At 59.8% G+C, this 15,323-nt stretch overlaps 2 protein-coding genes across 6 annotated transcripts; both read right to left on the bottom strand.

Moving 5' to 3' along the window:
- Nucleotides 1-66: 66 nt before the first annotated feature.
- Nucleotides 67-8,465, bottom strand: KCNK4 (potassium two pore domain channel subfamily K member 4). 2 transcript variants are annotated; one of them, XM_030811065.1, is made up of 7 exons: nucleotides 8,206-8,465; nucleotides 6,578-6,843; nucleotides 3,091-3,214; nucleotides 2,813-2,973; nucleotides 2,437-2,623; nucleotides 1,844-1,983; nucleotides 67-758 (listed from the first exon to the last, which is right to left on the bottom strand). In XM_030811065.1, exons 2-7 carry the CDS (start codon nucleotides 6,764-6,766, stop codon nucleotides 378-380), a joined length of 1,182 nt encoding a protein of 393 aa, XP_030666925.1. In that variant the 5' UTR covers nucleotides 6,767-6,843; nucleotides 8,206-8,465; the 3' UTR covers nucleotides 67-377. The 2 variants fall into 2 exon arrangements, with proteins under 2 accessions (XP_030666925.1, XP_030666924.1); XM_030811064.1 differs by lacking the exon at nucleotides 8,206-8,465 and adding an exon at nucleotides 7,987-8,040.
- A 2,105-nt stretch (nucleotides 8,466-10,570) lies between these two features.
- Nucleotides 10,571-15,305, bottom strand: GPR137 (G protein-coupled receptor 137). 4 transcript variants are annotated; one of them, XM_030811060.1, is made up of 8 exons: nucleotides 14,698-15,305; nucleotides 13,188-13,559; nucleotides 13,055-13,104; nucleotides 12,123-12,348; nucleotides 11,854-12,003; nucleotides 11,600-11,728; nucleotides 11,346-11,464; nucleotides 10,577-10,928 (listed from the first exon to the last, which is right to left on the bottom strand). In XM_030811060.1, exons 2-8 carry the CDS (start codon nucleotides 13,542-13,544, stop codon nucleotides 10,706-10,708), a joined length of 1,254 nt encoding a protein of 417 aa, XP_030666920.1. In that variant the 5' UTR covers nucleotides 13,545-13,559; nucleotides 14,698-15,305; the 3' UTR covers nucleotides 10,577-10,705. The 4 variants fall into 4 exon arrangements, with proteins under 4 accessions (XP_030666922.1, XP_030666920.1, XP_030666921.1 ...); XM_030811061.1 differs by lacking the exon at nucleotides 14,698-15,305 and adding an exon at nucleotides 13,835-14,650; XM_030811062.1 differs by lacking the exon at nucleotides 14,698-15,305 and having other exon boundaries at nucleotides 10,571-11,034; nucleotides 13,188-14,637.
- Between the last annotated feature and the right edge of the window lie 18 nt (nucleotides 15,306-15,323).

Here is a 15,323-nt window from a genome sequence, read left to right as displayed (position 1 = left end):
TCGGTCACGGGAGGCCAGAGGTGCCCCCACGGTGGCCCGAGGAAAGCACTTCCACACCCACTCGCGTCCGGGAGCGTCACGCCCGCAGCGGTGCAGACCGTTTTCATTTATTGATGCAGGCTTTGAGGCACAGTCGTGAGGTGCTGTGAGGGATAGGCCCGCCGGGGGCAGCGACACAGAAAGCCTTGGGGGGTCTGGAGATGGATGGAAGTGAGGGAAGGGCTGGGGCCAGTGTGCGGGGGGCGGCGGAGAGGCAAGTGTAGCCTCCTCCCCAGACTTCCGTCTCGTGGAAAGAGAGCTCTTTGGTCAAACAAGCCAGGCATGCCGGGGAGAGCAAAAACGAAGCCCTTGAGAGGCCCGGGCCAGGGATCCTGCCCCTACACCGGCACGCCTTTGTCTCGGGGACGCCCGGGGCCGCGGGGCCGCACGGGCTTCCTGGGGGGATTGGGGCGGCGGCGACCTCGCGGCGCGCGGGGCAGCGGGCAGCCGCGCTCGCTCTGCGTATCCGAGGACTCGTCGATGAAGGCCAGGTTCTCGCTGGGATAATCCAGGGCCGAGGCCGTGGGCGGGGAAGGCGGCTGAGCCTTCTCGGGGGGCGAAGGGGATCGGGACCTGTCCAGCGGCTGCGCTGGACAGGGCGGTGGAGGCAGCAGTGGCCGCTCCTTCTCCGGCGGCGGGGCGGCGGGCCCGGCTCGCTGGGTCACGCGCGCTGTCACCGTGCCAGTCCAGCTGGCAGCCTGCGCCGTGAGGCCGCCCATCTGCATGGAGAGGGAAAGCAGCCCTCGACTAGAGGTCTAGACCCCCTCCGCGACCCCCCAGGAACCTGCCCCTTCACCAGCAGGGATCAAACCCCAACCCTCTTTTCTGCCTGGTCCTCCAGCCTCAGCCAGCCCCAAGGATGGAAGGGCTCCTCCGCTGGGTGCTCCCAGCAGGGTGGCAAAATACAAATCGTCCGGCTAAATGTGAATTTCAGAAAAACAACAAATAAAACTTTAGTATAAATATATCTTGTGCAATATTTGGGACACGTTTTTTTTTTTTTTTTGAGACAAGTCTAGCTCTGTCATCCCAGCTGGAGTGCAGTGGTGCGATCTCGGCTCACTGCAACCTCTGCCTCCCCGGTTCAAGCGATTCTCCTGCCTCAGCCTTCCAAGTAGCTTGGATTACAGGCGCCCGCCACCACGTCCAGCTAATTTTTGTATTTTTAGTAGAGACGAGATTTCACTGTGTTGGCCAGGCTGGTCTCGAACTCCTGACCTCGTGATCCACCCGCCTCAGCCTCCCAAAATGCTCGGATTACAAGCGTGAGCCACTGCCCCCAGCCATAATAAAATTTTATTTATTTGAAATTCAAATTTAACTGAGTTTTGTTTTTGTTGTTCTTGTTGGTGTTTGTTTGTTTGTTTGTTTGAGACCAGGGCTTACTCTGTCACCCAGGCTGGAGTGCAGTGGTGCAATCATGACCCACTGCAGCCTCGACCTCCCCTGGCTCAAGCGATCCTCCCATCTCAGCCTCCCGAGTAGCTGGGACTACAGGCACACACCACCAGGCAGGGCTAATTTTTGTGCCTTTTCTAGAGGCGGGGTCTCACCATGTTGCCCGGGCTAGCTTTCTGCATTTTTATTTGCTAAATCCGGCAATCCTACCCATGAGGGAAGAGGTGGTGAAGTTACCCACAAACTTATACCCCTCTGTTCCCTGCGGGGCACACACAGAGGCTCACTCAGCCCCTGCCTCAGGAGCCCACGCCCTGGATAGGAGACAGCCTGATCAAACCCCTGCTAGAGAACAGCACATGTGCACCACAGTGCGCAGGCACAGTGCCAACCCTGGGGCGCCTACCTCTGCCCGAGTGCGGCGGGACACTACTCGCAGCCAGTTCCCGATGGTGGTGAGCACTGAGGCGAAGTAAGCCAGGCCGAGCAGGATCCAGAACCACACCAGCGGCTGATAGGCTGGGGAGTCCTGCCTGGGGTCCGCGCCTGGGATGCCACCAGGGAAGGTAGAAAGAATTGGATTGTGGGGCAAGCCTGTGAGCTCTGGTTCAGTGCCCCCCTCCCACTCCTGGAGAGGACCTGCCCTCCCTAGGGCAATGGGTATGTGCTTAAGTGTGTGAGTGCAGGCAGGAAAATGAGTGGTGTGCATGAGTTGAAAGTGCAAGATAAAAGCATGCAAGAAGGGGCGCTCCCGTGCAAGAATGTGACACATGCAAGGGGTGCATTTAATATATGTGTGAGCATGCATGGGACTCAAGCATATAAGAATGTGAGTGTGCATAAGGCGCTGGCATGTGTGCAAGGCTGTGATGGTGCATTCCATGATGGATGCAGGGGTTAGAGCAACCACATGGGATTTGGAGGGAAAGGCGGGAGTGCAGAGCCCCTGATCAGGAATAAAGTAGATGGGAAAGTGCAGCACAAGAAGGGCGGCCTCACCGGCCACGTAGTCGCCGAAGCCCACGGTGGTAAGCGTCACTATGACAAAGTAGATGGCCTCCAGCTTGCTCCAGTCCTCCATATAGCAGAACACGAACGTGGGTGTGAGGACAAAGAGCAGGCAGCCGATCAGCAGGAAAAGCATCGCCGACAGCACTCTTACTAGCTCCGGTGGCACATGCCACTTCTGCGGGGAGGGGCAGTAGGCAGGACCCAGGAGACACCAACAATCCCCACTCCCATACTCCCCACTCCCGCCCCCAGGAGCCTGTGGGAGAGGCTTATGGTCTGTGGGGGGGCGCGCTCATGTGCCAGGGACATGGGAAAGGGTAGCCGGAGCCCAGCACAAGGGCAGGCAGGGCATGGAGCAGCTCACCAAGAAGATGGCTTCAATGTGACCGATGCCATGGCGCAGGGAGGAGCCCAGCCGGTCCCCGACCCCTGCCAGTAGGATCCCAAACAGCGGAATCCCCACCAGCGCATAAAAGATGCAGAAGAGGCGCCCAGCATCTGTGCGCAGGGCCACATTGCCATAGCCTGGGCAGAGGGGCAATGCAGGAAGTCTAGGGGCCACCTGGGACCCCTCCGTCTCCCTGCACCTTCCCCCATGAGGAAGCTCCTTGCCACCCCCCACATGCCAATCCTCTCCCCCACCGATGGTAGTGATGATGGTCCCTGAGAAAAAGAAGGCGCTGCCCAGGTCCCAGGATGAGTGGCTGCTGTTGCTGGTCGAGTTGGTTTCTGGGTCCGCACCCCCTCCCAGGGCATCAGCCACCTCCTGCAGGATAAGGTGCAGAAGGAGGAGCTTCAGTTCTTCCCTCCTGTCTAGGGCAACTCGTGCCCCTCCAGTCTCTAGGGTGGCTCCCTCCCTGCTCCTCCCTGTTCTCCCCTTCCCTCTGGTCTCCCAGGAGGCAGTCCCTTACAGCAAAAGATGCAAACTGGGTCCAGTCTACCTGCAGGCAAGTTTGTTTGACTTCTACAATGTTTGAGAAACATTTTCGGTATCTGGCCCCTAACTTCAGACAACAAATTTCCACTTTTACCATGGTCAGGAGCACAGACCCTGGGACCAGACTGCCTGGGTTCAAATGTTGGTGCTATGGGACCTTGGGCAAGTTAACTCTCTGGCCTCAGCTTCTGCATGTCTCAAGTGGGGATGATAGTGACAGCATCTGCCTCCCAAATTTTTTGTGAACTTGCAACAAAGTAAGCACTGACTGTTAAGTTCCTGAGCAGTGACCACACCCTGTGTTTCTAGCTTTCCAACCCCACCACTCCCATTGCACCTATGGAAGCTGAATTTGAGTCCCTTTCCTTAGAAAATCTCAAGAAAGCTAGGGACTTTCTCTCCAGGAAGGTTTATATGCCACAAAATTTTGCTTCCAATTTTTAGGAGGTTTATACGCACACACAAAAACACATAGGTCCCTCCCCTGCCAAAGCCCAAGCCAAACCCTGTGCTGCAGTGTAAATAATATTGATTGAGCACCTCTCGATAAGTATTATTATTATTTTAAGGCTAGTCAAGTGAAGCAGTGGAAGTGAAGAAGGGTCCAAGAAATCTGTAACTGGTTGTGATCAATTAGTTGTAAACACCATTGTACTCGGACCAGCCAATACATATTATTAAATGAATGTAATGTCCCTATTTGGATGTCTCCCCCTCTTGCCAGCATGCAGATCCCATGGGCAGGGACTATTTTGAGAGTGCTGGCCCTAGGTGAGAGGAAGTCAGAGAGACTCTTCCCCAAGCAGCAGTGCCAAGGCACCAGAATGGTGTCTGTGGGGCATATCATAAAGCACCTCTTCGCCCCCTGACTGCAGTCCTCATTAGCAAGACTTAGTCCAAACTAATCTTCCTAAAGTGGCTGCTCAACACCCTCCATGGCTCCCCACTCCTTGCAGACCTAAACACCCCAGACCAGCATTCAAGTCCCTTTTTCAAACTGGTCCCCACCCCCCTTCCCCTAGTCTTCTCCCTGGGACTCCAATTTGGCACCCCATGTTACAGCAACCTTCCCCCCAGATTTTCTGAGATGATTCCATTTCCTATAATAATTGTTAATAAAAGCAAGAAGCGAAATAGCTAATTAAAAGTGATTTAATGTGTATTTTGCAACACTTTTCCAATAAATTCACGACTTAAGGGAAAAATCCTTTGTCATCCTGTGTGTTCTAATTTTTGCTTCAAATGACTAGGCATCTGCTAACTCCAGGTTCTGCAAAATGCTCCGGAACTTTCCAGCTTCCACGCCTTTGCCCATGCTGTCTCTCCACATGGGCATCTCTTGCCCCTCGTCTCTACTCTCTACCCCTCTCGCCTGGTGTATTTCAATCACCACGTCATCCCTCAGGCCCCTGCCATCTCTGTCCTTGTCCCCAGCCCCTAGCTCAAGGTCTAGCACAATTGGTGCTTAACAGAAAGAGGGAAACTTCCTTTCCACTGAATCCTACAGTGATCTGTCTGACCATGGATAGAGCTCTCCCCTCGCCTAGATGTGACACCCTTCAAGGCAGACCCTGCGTCTGATCTACCCTAATATCCCCTTGGCGTATAACACTACAGCACCTAGCACACAGTAGGTGCACAATTGCTGCACAACTAATTCAGGGAGTGAATCCTACTGTGGAAGAGAAATAAAGCGGCTGTCACCCACCCTTCTAGGTCCTGCCTCTCCTTTTCTTCCTTTTTCTTATCCAGGAAAAAAGCAATTCCATTGTGAAGACAAACTAGGTCAGATTCCCTCCCTCCCTCCCTCCCTCTGCCCTGTGGTCTGGCCAGACACATTCTTCCCACGCCTCTCTGAGACTCCACTGGCATTCTGAAAGTGTCAAAAAAGATGTCGGGTGGTCTGTGTCCCGACCCCACCCCACACTCATCTCTGCCCTGAGTCCTGCTGCCTTGAGAATCAGCTGGAACACTGAGGCCTCCCTGCCAGGGGCCCCTCCCTCCACAAAGAACAGGCAGGGAACAAAGGTTACTCTTCAATTTCAAGTAATAGACATTAATTTATTAAAGCTAAATCTTAATTTTTTTGTATGACAGTGACTCCGAAATCAGAGAAAGTAACAGAGGTGCCTGCCTGACTGTATCCCAGAAGGCTGCAGCCCAACACTTTCTTGAGTCTATGGTTGGAGTCTGACCAGAAGTGACTCAGGGAACCCTGACGCGCCCCCTTCTCCCCACATGGTAAGCATGCATGCTAGGGGGAAGGGGCACCTGACCTGGCATCCCTGGTGGCATGGATCCTGGAACCCTCCCAAAATCACCTGCACATGTTCATATGCACACTTTTCCAGGGGGAGGGGGTGTGTTCACCATGTTCTTGGGCTTTTCTAAGGCACATGACACCAAGAAAAGTATGGGAACCGGTGTAGGTAGGGTTGCCAGATTTAGCAAACAAAAATATTGCTTGGGATGGACTTGTATTAAAAAGGCATTTGTGGGCCAGGCGTGGTGGCTCATGTCTGCAATCCCAGCACTTTGGGAGGCCGAGGTGGGTGGATCACTTGAGGTCAGGAGTTTGAGACCAGCCTGGCCAACATGGTGAAACCCCATCTCTACTAAAAACACAAAAATTAGCCGGGCGTGGTGATACATCCCTGTAATCCCAGCTGCTTGGGAGGCTGAGGCAGGAGAATCCCTTGAATCTGGGAGGCAGAGGTTGCTGTGAGCTGAGATAACACCACTGCACTCCAGCCTGGGCGACACAGGGAGACTCCGTCTCAAAAAAAAAGAAAAAGGCATTTGCGGTTTAACTGTAATTCATGTTTAAATGAGAGTCTTGGATTTTGTGTGGCAATCTAGACCGGTGAGTGAGACCTGTGCAAATGTAACACAGCCCATGCGCTATGGCCATTCATTCATTCATTTTCCCCTAATCCCACCACCATCACGCCCTGAAGGAGACATTATAGGTGCACAGTCCTGTGCCAGGCTCTCCAGGGAAAACAAATGACCCCAGTTGCCCTATTGAAAACACAGAGACCTGGACCCCAGCCTCTGTCCCACAGCCTCCCGCTGCACCCCGTCCTCAGGGATACTGATCTGAAAGCAGCACTGGCACAGGGCCTCACTGGCACGCAGCTAGTGCCAGGGGTGATGGGTGACAGCTGAAGGGGCTGCGGCCCACCCACGCACCTTGATGAGGAGGCCCAGCTCCTGGTCGCTCACACACGGATGGGCCCTCAGGAACTTCTCTCGGACCTCCCCCAGCTCCCTCTGGGCCTGCTGCTCGTGGGGCTGCTCCAGGGCCCGGAACACCAGGGCACCAGACACCAAGTAAAGCAAGACCAGCGCCAGCAGGGCCAGGAGCGTGGTGCTGCGCATGGCGCGCCCAGGCGCCGGGCCAGCTCCACTGCCCGCCTGGAGTGGCCGGGCGGGGGGCTCCTGGGGAGCTGTCGTCACTGCGGGCAAAACCAGTGATGCTGGGGTCACTGAGCTGGCCTGACACCCACACCCTCCTCCTCGATCCCCTACACACCCAAAGATCTATGAAGCCCACAGCTGCACTGTCCACAGATATCCCTCTGGCTGGACACACCCAGTCCCCCTCCTATCTCCAGCCTTCCCCTTACCTCCGCTGCCCGGCCCTCAGCCCCTGTCGGGGACTACCGGGTGAGGAAAGAGAGGAGGGCACCGAGAAGGGAAAGAAAGGCGAGTGGGAGGCCGAAAGAGAGCCTAAGCCTGTCTAGGGGGAAGCGGGGCGAGCGAGGAAATGTGGGGGGCCTGGGGGGGTGCGGGGAGCTGGCCCTCGAGGAGGAGGCCGAGGGGGCTCGGAGGCGTCCGAAGGGAAACCCGGAGGAGAGGCCGGACCGCGCAGGGCGGGGACAGGGGAATGGCGGGTCCCGGCTCGCCCGCTGCGGCTGCGACAGCGTCTCCGCGGCTTCTCCGTCCCCTCTCGCCTCGCCCTGCTTCCTGGCTGGACCTCCAGCCCCGCCGGGCTTTCGAGGAACCCAGGGGCGGGTCCCGGCCGCCGCACCCAGGCGAGGAGGGGTGCGGGGGACGCCCAGTTCCCGGAAAAAGCGGGGCGGAGGTCCGCAAAGGCCACACCGGGGCGGCAGCCCCCAAGACAGCTGTCAGTCCGGGACAGCGGGCGGCGGCGCCCACGCGCACACACGCCCCGGCACGCACCGCCATGCGCGGGCACAAAGACCCGCGCGCCCACGCTCCACCCCGAAGCTGCAGCGCCGCGCCGCCCCGCTGCACGCACGCACCCCACCTGCACACTCCGCAGACGCCCCGGCACCCCCGGCCCCCATGGGCGTGCCGGCCGCGCCAGGGCACCCAGAGCCCACGCACACGTGTGTGGACACTAGCGTGCACACGCCAGACCGCAGGGCCACCGCGCAGCACCCGCAGCTCGCTCCCACCGCCTCCCCTGCGTCCGCACAGCGACTCCTCGGAGCGTGGCTGGCGGCGGGACCGGCGGCCACACCACTCCTGGAGGCGCCCACGCACGGGAGGTGGGCACCCCGCCCGGGCAGTCGCCCCTGGGGCGCCCCTGCCCCGGAGTCCTGCCCGCGCACCGGAGCCCTCCCCGCACTTACTGTCGGCCCCGCTGCGGCTGCAGCTGAGGCCCGGGTTCCAGCACGGCCTCGCCGGTGCCGACTGGGCCGCGGAGGCGGCAGGGGCGGAGCGGGCGGCCGCCGGGCCTGGGACCCCCCTCCCGCCCGCAGAAGCCCCCCTCCTCCCGCGGTTAACCCCTCCGGCGCCACGCTTCCCTCCATGCAGCGCCCTCGCCGCCGGCGCCGCCCCAAGCCGTTTACCTGCTGCCGCCCGGCTCCCCAAAGCCGGCCAGCCCCAGGAGGTGGGTGGCAGAGGAGCCAGAGAGGGGTTGCAGCTCGGGCCAGCCTTCTAGTCTTGGACCGGAGCCCAGTGTGGCCAGCGGCAGGGCCCCGACATGGACATCAGCTGGCCCACCTCTCCGGACAGACACCACGCTAATCTGGCATCTCCCAGGCCCATTACCGGATCGGGAAAGGCCCGCAACTCTCCGCCCCTGGGGACAGTCTGGCCCTTGGGCTCAGCACTCATGAGGGAGGGGTTCCGCGGGACAAAGGGGTGGGGGAAACCTGGTGGGCCACCTGGAATTGGCCGACGTGGAGGTTGGGACCCACCTCTGGGGAGTTGCTGCTGGAGCACCTCCTGCCCCCACTCCAGCTTTTGGCCCTCTACCTGCTCCCCGGCCATCCCTCCAGGGTGCTCCCTGCCCCAGCTTTTGGTTCTCACTTCCATGCCCAGAAATCAGCCCCGGAAGGCTGTGGCTGCAGCTGCCTGCAGATCCCAGCATGGCACTGGTGCCAGCATCCGCTCTCACTGACTGAACACCCAGGCCCTGGCTGGTCCTGAACTTGCCCCGCCCTGTTCTCACCCACTTGACAACCTGTGACCTCTCCAAAGACCCTCTGGTTCCTGCTGGGGTCCTCAGCCCTGATGCCGGATGGCTTTCAGCCCGGGCTTTAAGGCTGACCATCCCCTACTGGTAGGGAACCCGGACAGGTTACCAAACTCTGGAGTCTCCCTGTTCCCACTTACAGAAAAGGGGTGATTAATCATCACTTCGGGGTGCTGTTCTGGGCATTAAGGAGGTCAGTGTTTAGAAATCCTCAAAACAGAGCCTGGCACACACAATAAAGTGCCCCACAAACGTTAGCAGTTTTCCTTTCAACAAAAAGTGATTGTCCAGCTTCAAGCTGATTCTCTATGAGTCTCAGATGCCCTCTCTGGAGGCCCTGAGGGCCTGATGCCCAGGATAGTCCCAAGTAAAGAGTTTTAAAGCAGGCCAGTGATAAGCCAAGGGAACTCTGAAAAGCTGGGACAAACACCTATGCGGGCAGGGAACAGACCCTCCAGTAAAGGACTCCTAGCCATCTGACAGACCTGCCAGGGCCATGGGAGCAGAGGGCAGTGACTATGCTACTAAGGACAGTGGAGAAGAGGGCTACCGGGAGGGCATAGCTAGGGGACCACCTGTACATCTGGGCAAACCCACACCCTGGTAGGAAGATGGGGGCTGCTCAGCCACCGCGCCAACTCCCCAGCAAGCCCTGGACTAACTCCTGGCTCCTAAAGACCAGGTTGGGGTGGTGATAGGGAAACAGGGCCTCCAGAAAGTCTAATCCATTGGGGTTAAGACTCAGAAGCTGGCCGGGCACGGTGGCTCACGCCTGTAATCCCAGCACTTTGGGAGGCCGAGGTGGGCGGATCACGAGGTCAGGAGATCGAGACCATCCTGGCTAACATGGTGAAACCCGGTCTCTACTAAAAATACAAAAAATTAGCCGGGCGTGGTGGTGGCCGCCTGTAGTCCCAGCTACTCAGGAGGCTGAGGCAGGGGAATGGCGTGAACTCGGGAGGCGGAGCTTGCAGTGAGCTGAGATTGCGCCACTGCACTCCAGCCTGGGCGACAGAGTGAGACTCCGTTTCAAAAAAAAAAAAAAAACTCAGAAGCTGCCAGGCATAGTACCTCATGCCTGTAATCCCAGCACTTTGGGAGGCTGAGGTGGGTGGATTGCTTGAGCCTAGGGGTTTGAGATCAGCCTGGGCAACATGGTGAAACCCCACCTCTAAGATTAAAAATTAAAAAATTAGTCAGGCACGGTGGCATGTGCCTGTAGTCTCAGCTACTCGGGAGACTGAGGCAGGAGGATTGCTTGAGCCTGGTAGGTTGAGGCTGCAGTGGGCCATGATCGTGCCACTGCACTCCAGTCTGAGTGACAGTGAGACCCTGCCTCAAAAAACAAAACAAAACAAAAAAACCTCAATAGCCACATAATCACAGTAATGTGAGGCTGTGGGGCCCAGCAGAGGGACCATGTCCCTTGACCAGGAGACAGAAGGCTTCCTAAAGGAGGTGACAGTTGACGCAGGTCTTGAGGAAAGAGTAGGAACTGTTCAAGTGGAGAGGGATCTGGAGTTAGTGGGGCAATTCTGGGCCAGGAGAGCTTTGAGAACAAAGGCCTGTGTGGTCTTCTTCCCTTGCAAATTGCAGGCCCCTCCTCTCCCAGCCCACCAGCCTTGATGTGGTAAGTCACCCCTGCCCAGCCTAGCAGCCCACTTCAAGGGCGTCTGTTCAGCCTTAGGCCAAACAGGCAAAAGTGACAGGAACACAAGGCAGATGACAGACAGGTGCACAACTGTGGGGCGCAGACACTGTTTATTGAGTGGCAGGCACAGGAGAGGTAGCTGGCTCCGGTGTGGAAGCGGAGGTGGCAGGTCATGCCAGGGTGCTGTGGGCATCTGGCAGCCAGGGCCACACCCCCCATCCTAGGGGGACGGCACAAGCTCACTATGACAGGAGCAGCAAGGAGCCGGCCAGAGGAGGGGGCAGCCACGACCCCCAAGATCCTGGGCAAGAAGCGGCAGACAAACTTGGCACAGGGGCCTAGGGTGAGGGGGACTGGGGCCTGGGTATTCTGTGGGGGAGGGAGGGGGATCACGTCTGTGGGGTGGAGTAGAGACTGTGGTGGTGGCCGCCTGGTCCTGGCACCTGGGAGAAGAGCAGAGGAGTGGTCTTCGTCTGGCTGCCCCCATACCAGCCCGGCTCACGCCCGATGGCACCATACCAGCTCCCAGAGCCTAGACTGCCCGACATACTGCGGCAGAGAAACAGGGTCAGTCTCAGGACAGTGACCAGGGCCACAGTCACAAGAGCTGCAGGAGGAAGACAGGCTTAGAACAGAACCCCTGTGACCTAGACCTTCGGGGCCCAGGGCAAAGTACATCTCTAGGCAAGGGGTGGAGGCTTTAGCAATAGGAACCCAGGGGACCTCACCTAGTACAGATGGGGAAGCAAAGGCCATGGCAGGGGTGGAAGGCAAGACCTGGCTCTCTCCGTCCCCCATAGCTTGATGGAGCCGGTGGGGGGGGTGGGGCAGGGGTACTAAGGCAGTGCCATGGCTCCTACCTGGTGCTCTCACCCCGGCTGTGCTCCCAGGAGCAGCCCTCATCTTCACAGTGCCCAGCCCGGTCAAAGAAGTAGGACCGGGAGGCAAAGACCTGCCCATTGAGGATGTGGCTGGTGCTCTGGGGGAGGAAGCCATCATCAGTACTTACTCCTGGCCTGCACTGGCCTCCCAGGCCCATCCCCAGACCCCAACCCAGGATTCCCAGCATCCGCCCCTCTCCACTGGCCCCACAGAGGAGGGAGCAGACCCTTACCAGGTCCTGTGGGGGCCGGTGCACCCGGAAGAAGCCCACCAGCAGGGTGGTGGGCAGTAGCTCCCACACGAAGAGGATGAGGCCAAATACCAGGTAGCCTTTGTTCCCCAGGTCATTCACCAGGTCCGCCTGTGGGAAGGGAGGGGCTGGTGGCAGTCTGCAGTCACGCCAAAGGGGTAGTGGGACAGGGCCCAGGCCAGCTGGGGCCAAGGTGCCATGGCTACTAAGGAGGTGGCAGACATGCATATGCCCACCTGGTCAGACACATTGTACCAGTCGTAATCGAAGGTGTCCAGCCGACTCTGGGGGGCCAAGGCCAGTGCTGTCAGGTTGTAGCAGGCCCGGCTGGCATAGAGCAGGACCATGGCGCCACCCATCGCGGCCGCCTGGCACACACTGGTCCCCTGGCACAGATAACAACAGAGGACCCTCAGGGACAGAAGGCTCCCAGCTTCCTCTACACCCTGAGAACCACTGCCGAGTGACCCCAAAAGACACCTGGACATCAGTGCTGCAGCCCTACCTTGGCCTCCAGGTAGATGCTAGTGGAGGGCGCCCGCCTGGCGACGAGGCAGAGGCAGGCAGCAAGAGACAGCGCACAGATGACGAACAGGGAGTCGCTCACCAGGACGCGGACAAGCAGCAGGGCCCAGGGCTGTGCCCGGCGCCGATGGGAGAGCACAGCACACAGCACGTTCACCAGCAGAAAGAGCAGCGAGGCCCCCACAAAGGCCCCTCGGACAGCGAGCCTGCAGCCACAGCACAGTCAGCCTGGGCCCTCAACAGCCCTCAGCACTCACCACCTGCCCCACCTCCTGCAGGAAACCCCAGTGTTGACAGAACTCAGGGCATCCAGTCTGAGCCCTGTTCCTCCACTCTTACAGATGGAGAAACTGAGGCCCAAAAAGGTCAGAAGGTGACTGACAGCCATGGTACCTCGGAAGGTGCACCAACTGGAGTCAGAAGTCTCCGTCTGAGCCCCAGCTCTGTGACCTTGATCCTACTGTCTTACCTGGCTGGGCCTCAGTTCCCTCATCTCTCAAGGGAGGATAGTAGCCTCTCAGGGAAATTGTACAAATAAAAGATGGCTGGGAAAGCTCTTTATAAACCGTAAGACACTGTACAAATGACGAGGGCATTGCAGCCCCAGGTCACCCAGGAGTGCATATGGCTTTGGTGCTTCCATGAGCTGGAGCCTCCAGCTCGCCCTCCATGGTGGATGACACTGGGGCCCTCTCCCTTACACTACCACAACCATTCCTATTCTTGTGCCTTGCAGATCTGCAACGCCTCTGCTGAGCCATCTGCGCCAGGTGCTTTAACTTTTCCAAGATCTTCCACAGACATTCCCTGGGTTGCCTTTGCCTCAGCCCTGAGAGGTGGGAAGGGATCTACATGGGACTGTCCCCTGCCCCTGACCTGGAGGCTGAGCCCACCAGTGTCGCGAGTACTTACAAGCCTCGGCTCATCTCCGGCCGACGCTTCACCTTGGCCTTGAACACCACCTAGGAGCAGAGATGCCCTTCACTCCTGTGGGTCCTTGAGGCTTGCCACCTCCCGCCCCCCACCCGGGACCACAGTTGGTTACCTGGGCAAAGTAGAGGTTCATAAGCGTCAAGGTGAAGAACTGCAGGCAGACGGGACAGCAGTAGAGAAGCCAGAAGGGCAAGGGCCCCAGGCGGTTGGCGCGGGGAGTATCTCGGAAGTAGAAGGAGAAGAGGGTGGTACGCAAGGCGGCCCAGAGCAGACAGAGCGCCAGGAACACTGTCTGATAGCTGAGACGCTTGTGCCCATACAGAAGCACCAGCCAGAGCTGGGCATAGACGGAGAAGAAGAGCAGGGCATACAGGGTGGTGTAGGCAGCCGTCAGCCCCAGGGTCACAGCAGGTGGCAGCGCAGGCACCAGCCCGGCAGCAGGCACCAGGCCAGACAGGTTACTCTCCATGTCAGGGAAGGAGGCCTGAATCCCGGAGACAGACACGGAGGGGTTGTCGGCGGGGCCAGGGAAATAAATACGGAGGGGTGGGAATTGCAGGGTGCAGAGAGGGAGATGGGGCGCTCAGGAGGAAAGAAGTTGTGGCTGACAGGCCCCTCCTCCTCAACAGAGAGACCCTTGCCCTTGGGGAACACAGGCAGCCTGGGCCCCACGCCCCTCACTCAGGGGCATGGAAGGGCAGTCCCTTCTCTCCAGGGCAGACCGGATAGGGGTTGGGGGTGTCTCCTCCCTGGGCCTACCCCAGAGCCAGGGATGGGGGGATGCAGAGGCCCAAGGAGAGGAGTCCCTGGCCTCGGTCGTTCATGTCGTCCTGGCGGGAGGGGGAGAGCCGGCCGATGCCCGTCGGGTCAGGGCAGCGGCCGCTGCGGGGGGCGCCCAATGCCCCGCTCTCCCCCTCCCCAAGCTGGGGGAGGCTCTATCTCCTCCAATAATGCGGATGGGGAGGGCCTCTGCCTCCTGTCCTCGTAATTCTCGAAAGTTGCCCCCGCCCCACCCTCCCCCACCGCGTCCACTCTCCAGCCTCAAGGGGAGGGAGGAGGCGGATGCCAGGTCCTCAGGCCGCTGATGGGAGAGCCGGCTCAGGTCGTAGGGACCCAGGGCTCCGGCTCCCCGGCTCCCCGGCTCCCGCTGCTCCGCCCCCCTCTTCCTCCTGCGCCTGCGCGGGCGCCGTTCGCTACGCAAATTGCGCAGGGGCCCGGCTGGCTCCGCAGTCCAACGCCGCACCCGGCGTGAAACCGTACGAGAATTGGCGCGAGCTGCGCCGCTGGCGGGCGCCCGGGGTTACGGGAGGCGGCGGGAGGGCGGCCGAGTTGCGGGGGCCGTGCCGCATCCAGGGGGTCCCTGGGTGGGCCGTGACCCGGGTCGCCCGCCTTTACTTATATGGGGGGCCGCCAGTTCCCACGCTCCTCTCTCCTATACCCAAATCGGGGTCGTGCCGCCCGGCCGGGGGCGGCAACGGATTCCCGTCCCTCGGTCTCTGAAGAAAACTTCCGCCCATAGCCAAGATGGCCCCCGAGCCCCGCCCCCGGGCCTGAACCCGCGGAGCCCCGAATCCCCCGCGCGGGCCCGCCCCCCGCCCCGGCGCGCCCGCGGCCCTGCTCACCTGGCCGGCCGCCTGCCAGGCGCGAAGCCCCCACGGGCCCTACGGTCCACCCTCACCGGGTCCCCGGCCCTCCTCCCGCGCCCGGGCAGCCATCCCAGCCAGGGAGGAGGTTCCTTTCCTTATCTCCAGTGCCCCCGAGATGGCGCGGGAGGTGTCCCCCGAGGCGGGCGGCGCGAAGCTTCCGCGCCTGGGAGGAGGAGCAGGGAGCGGGACTTTCCGACCGGGCACCCAGTCCAAGCGGAGCAGTAACAATAGCAACAATAATCGCATCCGACGGCTGAGCTTCAGTTGTGGCTGTGCCAAGCGCCTTCGCCCGCAGTAATCACTCCCTTCACAAAGTTTTCACTGGCTCCCGGGGGAGCTGTCAGTATCCCCACTTCACTGGGGGGAAACTAAGGCCCAGAGAGGCTGAAGGACTTGTTGGCAGAAGTGGGTCTCCGGGTTCCAAATGGGGACCCCAGAGAATCCCTCTCCTGCTCCCACAAACGCCCAAGGTGTGAGGCAGCGAGGATGTGAGCACCCGGGCCGAAGGAGGGAGAAAAAAGGCTGCGGGCGAGGAGCCTTGGGTCCGGCGGGGGGGCGGGGCCGGGCCGGGATGACCCCGCCTCTGGGCCGACCCGAGTGAC

Source organism: Nomascus leucogenys, chromosome 4 (assembly GCF_006542625.1).
Source record: "Nomascus leucogenys isolate Asia chromosome 4, Asia_NLE_v1, whole genome shotgun sequence".
NCBI classification, from domain to species: domain Eukaryota; kingdom Metazoa; phylum Chordata; class Mammalia; order Primates; family Hylobatidae; genus Nomascus; species Nomascus leucogenys.
The sequence above is the reverse complement of the archived record's forward strand: the minus strand, read 5'-3'. Positions and strand labels throughout refer to the sequence as shown.